The 10,346-nt window shown below is 33.6% G+C and overlaps 1 protein-coding gene across 1 annotated transcript; it reads right to left on the bottom strand.

Moving 5' to 3' along the window:
• Positions 1-597: 597 nt before the first annotated feature.
• LOC107898986 (branched-chain amino acid aminotransferase 2, chloroplastic) lies at positions 598-8,673 on the bottom strand. The gene is made up of 10 exons (XM_016824578.2): positions 8,380-8,673; positions 8,204-8,298; positions 5,117-5,294; positions 4,565-4,741; positions 4,345-4,476; positions 3,432-3,530; positions 3,180-3,296; positions 2,416-2,511; positions 1,441-1,553; positions 598-977 (listed from the first exon to the last, which is right to left on the bottom strand). The coding sequence occupies exons 1-10, from the start codon at positions 8,530-8,532 to the stop codon at positions 860-862; spliced, it is 1,278 nt and encodes a 425-aa protein (XP_016680067.1). The 5' UTR covers positions 8,533-8,673; the 3' UTR covers positions 598-859.
• Positions 8,674-10,346: the final 1,673 nt, after the last annotated feature.

The raw sequence follows: 10,346 nt of genomic DNA, 5'->3' as shown, positions 1-10,346 counted from the left end.
TATGTATAATAACATCAAGAAAAATTGAGTACGTACGTCTTAGAAATATTTTATCCGACACTAATCCAAATCCATATAACATAGGACCAAAAGTACTTCCTCAGTGAGGGATAGGCAAATGTTTCATTACTACAGGGGCCTTACTTTGGGTAATGATTGCCTTGTTGTTATTATTATTATTTAAGGAGGAAAAGAAAAAAGGATTCAAGGTAAAGTCGGGAAACAAGTTGGGTCCAGTAACGCTGGGTTTCAGCTTATATTAACAAATAGAATGGTATGGTCAGAAACATACAACTCAAAGCTGGTTTGGGAAAAGAGTATGAATGCCAATCCACGAAAGTAACTTAAATGCAAATGCCAGACAATTCTTCAGCAATTTCTTTTAGACACATCACATGAAGGGAAAAGGAAAGAAGCACTTTGTCTAAATAGTTTTGAACACACTCAATCACGTAATAGTGGGCTGGACTTCGGCCGACCACCTCCGCGTTCACTTACACACCACCTTATGAATTCCAGGGCCCATCTATTGTGGCATTTTCAAGTAAATTCTACATTTACACGTAAATTTTCAGCAAATCAAACAAGCAAATTGGATTGGTTGCTTTTCAGGCCAACTTTTATTTTTTATGCTTAGTTTCCTTCTTTAAAACAAAGACCGTCTCTATGGCCAACAATTGAAATTTCACTAACTTGATAAGTTCCAAGACAAAAACTAAGGAAATCCTGACCAACATAAAGATTAAAACTATATCTACACATTACTAAAGGGAGAAAACAAACATTTTAACCAATGCAGGCCATGTCTCAGGTGGAGTCAAAACATGCAAACCAGACTGTGACTTACAGTATCCTCAACTCAACTCAACTCAACAGTCCAGTCCATCTTGTCGTCTATAAGACCCATCTGGAGTCTGGTAAGCACAGAGTAGAGCTGTTGTGCAACAGCCCCAAAACCATCTACGCCATATGACACCCTGCACGTTTTGAAAATCTTTACATCAAATTTGATTTCTTCCACCACAGAATGCGAAATGGACAACCTACTTCAGCGTTTAGGGAAAATGCAAGTAAAATAGCAGTCTTGCTTTATCAAGACAATGTTACCTATGGCTTCAATCACTTTCTATTAAATAAAGTTTACAATCATAGAAATAGAGTGAAAAATTTGTAAACAAAATGACTTTTTCCTGTACTCAATGTCCATCTAAAAGGTAAGCTCAACTGTGGACTCTCCTAATTTTCCATACAATTGGGAAGTTTAAATTCTATAGACATGAAAAAAAAGTAACTAATGAAACACTACATGCCTACCATCTCCATCTTTGTCTCCAACAATGATATAGAGACAAGTAAAAATTTAAGACTGTAAACAGAACATGAAGAAGCAAATTACTAACTAAAGAAAAAGACATTTACTCAATTGCACATGGAATTTACCTTTTACCCTTGTATGTAATGCTGCCAACAGGCGACACTACTACTGCTGTCCCTGTGCAAAACACTTCGTCAGCATCAAGCAATTCATCTACTGGCACAAAACGCTCCTCAACCTGCATCATCAGCAGGGTTAGAATTAGGAAGTGATCCTAAGAGCTCCCTCAGACACTCAGTGATTCAAATGAGTTACTATTAGGATGTCATACAATAGAAAAATTGAAAAATTTTACTAACTAAATCAGGAGAGACCATGCATAAAAAATCAGAAAAAAGAAATTGAAGAATGCCTACCAACGAATTCAGAAGATATAGACAGGTGAAGAAACTTTATAATCAAGGAAAATAGGCAGTATTCTTTTCCCTGTTCTCTTTCTAAGATTTGCAAGCCTTTACCTCTAAAAAGGGATTCTAAGCGACAAAGAAAAGAAAGAAAAGGATGGTAACCACTTTGAAACACTCCATAAGAAAAAACATTAGACAAGAAACACCAAAACTATTTTTCACATTAACACAACAGCATCCACATGCTGTAGAAACTAAATAATACACATTCTCCATGATCAAACAGCTGAATTTTGAGCCATAGGGCTCATGTAGGAACTCTTTCCGTATTTTGATTCCTGAATCATTAATGTCTAGGAACTTCCATACCAATCAACAAAGAATATGATTTCAATGTGCATATTATGTGTAAATCCATTTTTTCATTAACAAGTCCGTAGAAGGCAATGCAAGGACTCCAGGAAACACAATGAAAAGAACTTCAGTTGCCCTCCATTATCAAAGAATAAAGATTCTGTAATGCCAACTTTATCCTGCGATAGTAATAACTTGAAACTCTAATAATTAGGAGACAAACCCTTCGATGTCAGGTAAAGTGTGTGCAAATCCAATTACATGCATTCCTGGATATACATGATATTACTTTTAACACAATTAATTTGTCAACAGTCTTCCAAACTGCAGAACAAGTACCTGGAACCCTTGGCTTCGAGCAACATCAATTATACTCTTTCTTGTGATGCCAGGTAAGATTGTTCCCTTTATTGCAGGAGTTGAGATGACATCACCCTGAAAACACAAATATTAAGTTAAAAAAGGAAGCATTAGTGTCAACAGCACTATCTCAATATGTTTGAACTCATCAACCACCATTGAGTACAGAAAAATAAAAAACAAGCCTTAATTAACTCTGAGATTAAATCCTTCAACAGATCATTTAAACCGCAACTATTTTACCGTAAATAGATTAAACAAAATATCCTTCAACAGATCATTTAAAACCAATTATTTTATTTGATCAAACTATGCAAGTATTTAGAGATACTAAATTTAACAAAGATGAATTGTTAGCATCTACAACTGGCTGTAGTGAATAAGCAAAAGTCATTTAGCCAAGGTCGAGACAATATGGCAACCCCAATTCTTATTTGAGTGTCAATGAAAGACTACAAAGATGGGACTCTTTTGTTGTTATGGTACATTACACAAACATTCAGCAAGGAGATTATGGTAACAGAATGGCCCACTGATAAAGCATGGTTATGAAGTTTCAATATTAAGACACATACTTGCTGAACAAATGGAACAAGGTTTTCTAAGAGTGGGAGAATGCAGAAAGGTAGGGGCAATATCCAGCTAAAACATAGATTGCTGTTAAATGCATCTATCTATTATAAAATGAGTGATGTAACAAAGCATGGTTATAAAATATTAACTACGACAATTGAACATAATACCTTCACCACGAAAATGTTGCAAGAAGAAACTTCCTCCAAATACTTTTTGTGAACACAATCAAGATAGAGAACATCAGAATATCCTTTGGCCTTTGCAGCAGATTGTGCCTTCAGAACCTGCATATGACATAAAGAGACAGCATTAACTTGTAGAAATTTAATGAGTTCAATTGTTTCACCGTCAAAAGCGTTTCAACTGCCAAAGGCAAACAACATGGTAATGGATTCCTAAGCACCAGAAAGCTAGCTTACCGCAGCATAATTCCCAATGGTTTTAACACCCCCAGTGCCACCAGGAGTGGCACGATGCAATTCATGCTCCACAATTAAATTTATTGGAGCAACACCTTCCTGGAATCATATATAAATTATGGTGAATGAACACATCATACAATGGTATGCCAAAACTATCAAAACAAGAAAAATACCAAAGAGTAAACATAATGCAAATGTTTGGCTAAAGAAACTAATAGCTTAATATTATCAGCCTTTATTTGAGAAAGAAAATGGTAGATGGTAGAAGGCTTTTAGACTTAGCACAATAACAAATGGTTGCTTCTCATAAGGATCAAAACACAAACCATCTTCATCAATTACTAATTTATGGAAGTTATAAACTTAAACCAACAAAACCTTTCTAAAATATTGGCATGCAAAATTAAGAAACTTAATCACAAACCAGTCTCTGGCTCAACAAGGGCATCCACATGTGGGAAAACATTCCACATAAAGCAGCAGTTCATTTTTCTATTCAAATATGTTACATAATACTTTCAAGATAAGTTATTTTGCATACAAAGTCATGCTCATATTTTCCTCCAAGGTTACCTATAAAGATTTAACTTTAAGCCTTTCATGGTTATATAAATAAGAACTCTAAAACAAATTATAGAACTAACATTCTCTCTTGCTTCCACAGGGACGAAGACAGAGGGGGCACCCCCCGCCCCAAAAAAAAGGGTAAATTTATCATTTAGTCCCTTAAATTTTTATGAAATTACATGTTAGTATGATGGAAAAATTGCATTTTGGCCCCCCAATAATTTATGATTCATCTCTGGCCCCCCTCTAAAGTAATCTTCTGGCTTTGTCCCTGCTTGGCCAAAGAAATGGAAATCTGATAATCTTATGCATAACTAAAAATCAAGCAAGGAAGATAGCAAACCTTAAAATAGTTTCCAACAGGTGAGACATAAATAAGGAAGGTGTACTCAGGAGCAGGTGCAAGACCAAGTACAGCTCCACTTCCCATGAGCAATGGCCTGATATACAATGACCCTTTACCTGGTGGGGGAACCTGTAATGAGAAATTTAACAATCTACTCATAAAACATGTAAATCAAATTGCTAAACTGGACATGCTTCATATCAGGGATATTAGTTACCCAACGTTTGTTTGCCAGGACGGTTTCCTTTACAGCTTCCACAAACTGGTCAACAGTAGGTGCTGGCATGCACATCCTCTCTGCACCCTGCCTCATTCGAAGAGCATTCTCCTCAGGGCGAAAAAGAAGAATATTACCATCTTCTTTTCTATAGGCTTTCAGACCTTCAAATAATCCCTATAGACACAAACCAAAAAATGATGTTCAGAGAGAAATAAAAGACTGCTATATCACAATGCTTAAAGACAAATTAAAAAATAAGTTTTCCAGATAAAAATGGGGTCTTAAGCAAAAATTATCTTAGAGGACATTGAAGGCAGGATGAACTCTTTCTTCCTTTTGCTTTTGTCAGAGGAGAGGTGAAGGAGGTCATTTTATATAACAACAATTTATAAACTAACTTAATTTGTAAGCATCTGCAAATAAGAATAGACGCACAAATAAAGCACAGAAACTGTCACATAACCGTACGTCCTGATTGGCGATGTAGAAGAATGAAATCTAAGAGAAAGCCGCAGATAAAAGTCACGCATGAAAATTAAGAAATCTGACCTGCCCATAATTTAAGATCCCAGCTGAGGGATTTAATTCAATATTCCCAAACCGTTGTAATTCACCTTTAGAGAAGTTTCCACCTTGAGAACATTTCATCATATACATATAATCAGTAGGAAGTAACCCAAATCCAAGATTGTCCCACTCTATATCAGCTAGTTCGGATGCCTCACTACTGCAATCAACAAAACACTTAGTCAAGGCACAGAACAAATAACTCCCATGTAGGGTAGATATAAGCAGAGTAACAGATGAAATTTAACAAAATCATTAGATGATACCTATAGGCAGAGGAAATTTCAAGAAAATTAGTGAACAAAAATGTTCTTTGTGTAGATACTCGTTTTTTATTATTAACACTTCTGCCAATAGTAGTTCTAGGAAATATCATTCCTCGTAGAATCACTCCATATTAAAAAGACTGTAGAGCTAAGCTTAAGAAAGTTGGCAGGATTTTTAGGTTTGCTCCACTATTGAGATGTCTTAGAGAACATGGCTTGCAGCTAAGATACGAATATTGTTAAGAGTTCTACTTCTTAACCTTTCCCTAGAGTACCAAGTTTTTTTTCTCTCCCTGGACTCGTTGATCAAACTGTGCACTTGCACTTAAGTTTGCATGGAGCACTCTCCTTGCCAAAATGAGTTAGACGAGTGTAACTTCCACGAAACTACCATTATATCCACTATCTTCGTAACTTCTGCCCCATTACTTATACAGGTAACATGAACGTGTTTTCATTCACTCTCATTACCCATAATTTATAACATATAGTTGTGAATTAACCCACATCTCTCCCACATCCTATCAAGTATGCAACTTGTTTCATAATCATTCTTTAGGATAACTACTCTGGAAAAACTATAAATGGAAGATCCAAAGTTTCATCAAGGGACTTTTGATCTTTTGGCAAACTTTAGCCTCCTAAAATCTTCTCTACAATTATAATACCCATCGTAGGTCTCATCTTTCTAAGCCCCTTATTGCATCCATCACCACAGCCGGCCACCGCACTTGTTTTCTTGAGCCTGCCCCGATCTACTTCTTTGCCATCTCTCTGCAACAACTCGTTTTGCTAGATTATAACATCTCCTCACCTTAACAAAAGAACTTGGAGACTCCATTAGGTCGAAGCAAACTTTGGGGTTAGTGATGAGACCTACGATGGTTATTATGATTGTAGAAAGAAAGTAGCAAACAGAAGTTTAGAGGGCTAAAGTTTGCCAAAAGATCCCCAATGAAACTTTAGATTTTACATTTATAGTCTTTCCAAAGTAGTTATCCCAAAAAAAAGAAAAAAATCATGAAACAACTAGCATATTTTATAGGATGTGGGAGAGATGTGGGTTAATTTAAGAGAACGTGTATGGGTAATGAGAGTAGAGTAAAATCACATTCATGTTACTTGTGCGAGTAATGGGTAAGAAGTTACGAAGATATCAGATATAATGGTAGTTTCAAGGAAGTTACACTCATGTAACTCATTTTAGCAAGGACAGTGCTACTTGCAAACTTAAGTGCAAGTGCACAGTTTGATCAACGAGTAGAAGGAGAAAATAATCTAGAGAAAGGTTAAGAAGTAGAATTCTTAACAGTATCTATAATCCGTATTTTAGCCTCCAACCCATTCTCTCCAAGACATCCCAGCAATGGAGCAAACCTAAGAATCCTGTTAAACTTCTTTAAGCTTAGTTTCACAACCTTTTCAACATTGAGTGATCCTGCGAGGAACCATATTTTCTGACAGTACTATTGACAAAAGCATTAATAACCAAAAATGAGCATCTACACTTTGTTGAGTTATTTTCTTGATCTCTGGAGGAGAGACTTAGGATAAAATGGAACCAATAACCCATTTCTTTAATACTAAAAATGAAATTAAACTTCCAAAATTTTTAGCATTTCTTGTGGCTTCTCTTGTTATATAAATTTCCAAAATACTAGATGATGATTGCATTAGTAACTATTTAGCATCAAGGTCCATTTGCAAGCAGTCTGCTCTGCTATAAAAGGAAACGCCATCAGCAAATGGAGCAAAATACAAATTTTATTAGCCCAACAATAAATAATTAAATTAATCTTACAGAAGCAGTTATATGTTTAGCTACAGATAAATTCAATTTTTTTTAAAAGCATTTTCCATATGCACATAAACATTATCTGCTTAGGTCAGGCAAAAGTGTACTAAAATGAAGTCTAAAACTATTTTATTTACATGCTTTTCTTTTTTTAGCTTTTTAACAAAAGCAAGAATCAGTGTTGTCGAGGCATGTGCCTAGGTGCACCCGCACCCTAGCACCAACAAAAAAAAGTACCTTAGACCCTTGAAGACAAGGTCCATTTGATTAGGCACATACCCAGTGTGTCTAGGCATGCATTTTTGTAAAGTTTTAGGCATAAAAATAAAGGCCACCTGATTGAATTTCTCTTTAATTTCTTTTGTTTGCACTTTTTTCATTAGATGTACCTTTACTTGTAAGAAAGGGATAATATCAAACTATATACTTCTTAATATTTGAGTATTGAACTATAGACATGGACAATAACGAAATCATACATATTGACAGAGGAACTAGACTACACTTTTAGAGCTTAATATATGTCTTAGCTATTTACACACTCGAATGCAAAAACTCATATATATCACGATTACTCGCTTAAGCTTAAGCTAGCCCCCTTTTTTTGGCGCCTAAGGCAATATAAGAGTCCTAGAACCAGAGTACACCTTGTGCCCATCACAATACTAACTTTAGTATTTTATTTTTTCTTTTGCTATTTACTTTCTATTTAATAAAAAAATGAAAAAGATTGCCATTTGAAAGAAAAAAAAAAGAAGAAGAAGAAAATTGCTATTAGCTATTTGCTTTTCTTTTTTGCTCTCCTATCTTTCAATTGATAGAAAAATTAAAACTTTAAAAAAATAGTTCTTTGATTGACAGAAAATAAAGGGGGGGGAGAGAGAGACGCTAAAAGAAGGGAGCTTAATCGGAAAAAGGAACAATGCACTGCAGAAATCTAATGCGGTTTGGTCATATAATTTGAAAATTTTTAATCTTAGCGTTAAAAAAAAAACAAAAAGTACGCACCTATAAGAATCGGATAAAACAGCAGCATTCTTAAAAGGAGACTTAACTTCATGAGCATAGCGACAGGAAGCAGAAGCTAAAACTTGCTTATCTAACTGCAAAATAAACGCATAAGCAATTTAGCAAATAAGAAAGAAAAAAAACAGTCAAAAACGTGAGGGGAAAAGTGAGATTACCTTGAGATATTGCGGCGGAGAGAAGCGCGTGCGTTGAGGGTAGAAAACAGAAAGAAATGTGGTGGCGGCGGAGGAGGAAGAGGAGTAAAACCGTGAAGGGCTAAGAATGTTGTAATTAGGCTGGAGAGTAGCTAGGACGGCGTTGCTCTCCATCTCCCCCCTTCTTTTTGGTCTACGAAATGGCAGTTTCTTTTGTAAATCTGTATTTGTTAGCTGACGTGACAAATATTTAACCTAAACCGCTAAGGATGGAAATCCCTTGCCCCCTCTCCATGACCCAGTTCATGCCCCTCTATTATAAAAGGACCACGTTTTTTTTTTTAAGTTGTAAATAATTTTCTTACTGATAATATAATTTTTAGCCATGGACTTTGTTTAGTTTGTATATATTTTTTTATCTATTTTTGGTATGGAAACTTGATAATTATATTTATTTTGGTCTCTAAACTTGATAAATATAAAACTTTGATATATGTCATTTTAAGATTGTATTACAAAATTATATAAATTTTTATGTAATGATATAATACAATTTTAGAGTGTCACATGTATTATTCTAATAACTGACAAGTGGTCAAATAGATCATACTATTGGTTCTCGATTCAATCGATTTGATTAGTTCAACTGCTTAGACCAACAATAATTAATTAATTAATTAATTAAAAATTCATAAAACTTTTAAAAATATATTAAACTAGTTCAACTTGTTCAATTATGAGTTTTTGTCCTAGTTTTTTTTATCAATTTCAAGTAATTTTCGATTCAATCGATTTAACCTATTTTTATAAACCAATATATCAGTTGATTATCAGTCCAATCGGTCCGACCAACTAATCCAATCATGTTCTAAGAACACGGCTACATTACAAATCTTGACAAAATCTAAATTAAGGGACTAAAATGGATTTAATTCCCAAGTTTAAGAGCTAAAAATTATATTATACCTTTTTATAATAAAAAATTACTTTTTCCTAATTTGTTTTTCAGATTACATATTAATTGCAAAAAAAAAATCAAATTTTTAAAAATAAAAATTACAATAAGAAATTAATTTAATTTATCATTATATTTTTAATTTATTCGATAGAAAAATAAAAATAATTGAAGATTGCCACGTACTAGTTTAGTTAGTTGAGTCTTCACAAGTTAATTTTACAAATAAATCTAAAATATTAAACCAAAACATTAACTTTTTTTATTTGACTAATATTTTATATTTATTTTTATATATAAAATACATAATAAATATAATATATAACAGCCCATTTTTAATATCATATAATAATTAAAAAAAAGAGTTAGATTTAAAAAACCTATTCAAGGTCTGGTTATCAAAAAGTCAATCTAAAATTTGGAAGGATTTGGACAAAAATATTAAGGTTAAAAAATTATATAATTTTTGTATTTTTCAATTGATGATGTAACACAGTCTCAGAGTGTCATGTCATCAAACTTTTATATTTTTCAAGTTTGGGACCAAAATGAATCTAGTTGTCAAGTTCAAGTACCAAAGTAGAAAAAAAGTACAAGAACTAAGGTGAATTTAAATAATACATATTCATATTCAATAAAGTGTAGGAGTAGAGGTTACCTAACCCTATCCATCGTAATGTGTCTAGAGCATCTAAATTGTTATTTTCCGCTCCCCAATTTTATTTTCAATTTTTCATTTTGCTTCTTAAATAAAATTTTGCTTCTAAAAGAAAATCATTCTCAACTTCAACTTTTGAAATCATTTTCTTGTATTTGGAATCTATGTCTCAAATTCTGATACTAACTCCTTAAAAGGCATCTTGTAATTCATTAAAAGAATATGAATTTAAATAATGTGAACTAAAAGATTGGCTCTTTAATAGCCATTAAACACATCACCTTTGGATTTGAAGGGTAGATTTCATTTGATTGTTGATCATTGACTCCTTATCCATTAGTTGAGCATTTGCTTTTACAAGGGAACTTTTAATCT

Source organism: Gossypium hirsutum, chromosome A11 (assembly GCF_007990345.1).
Source record: "Gossypium hirsutum isolate 1008001.06 chromosome A11, Gossypium_hirsutum_v2.1, whole genome shotgun sequence".
NCBI classification, from domain to species: domain Eukaryota; kingdom Viridiplantae; phylum Streptophyta; class Magnoliopsida; order Malvales; family Malvaceae; genus Gossypium; species Gossypium hirsutum.
Note: the sequence above shows the minus strand (reverse complement) of the source record. Positions and strands in the feature narration are given on the sequence as shown.

Coding starts and splice junctions, on each gene's coding strand:
- LOC107898986 (XM_016824578.2), bottom strand. CDS start 8,532: ATGGAGAGCAACGCCGTCCTAGCTACTCTCCAGCCTAATTACAACATT. Junction 8,299..8,379: donor CTCCGCCGCAATATCTCAAG/GTAATCTCACTT, acceptor TTTATTTTGCAG/TTAGATAAGCAAGTTTTAGC. Junction 4,742..5,116: donor GGATCTTAAATTATGGGCAG/GTCAGATTTCTT, acceptor TTGTGTCTATAG/GGATTATTTGAAGGTCTGAA.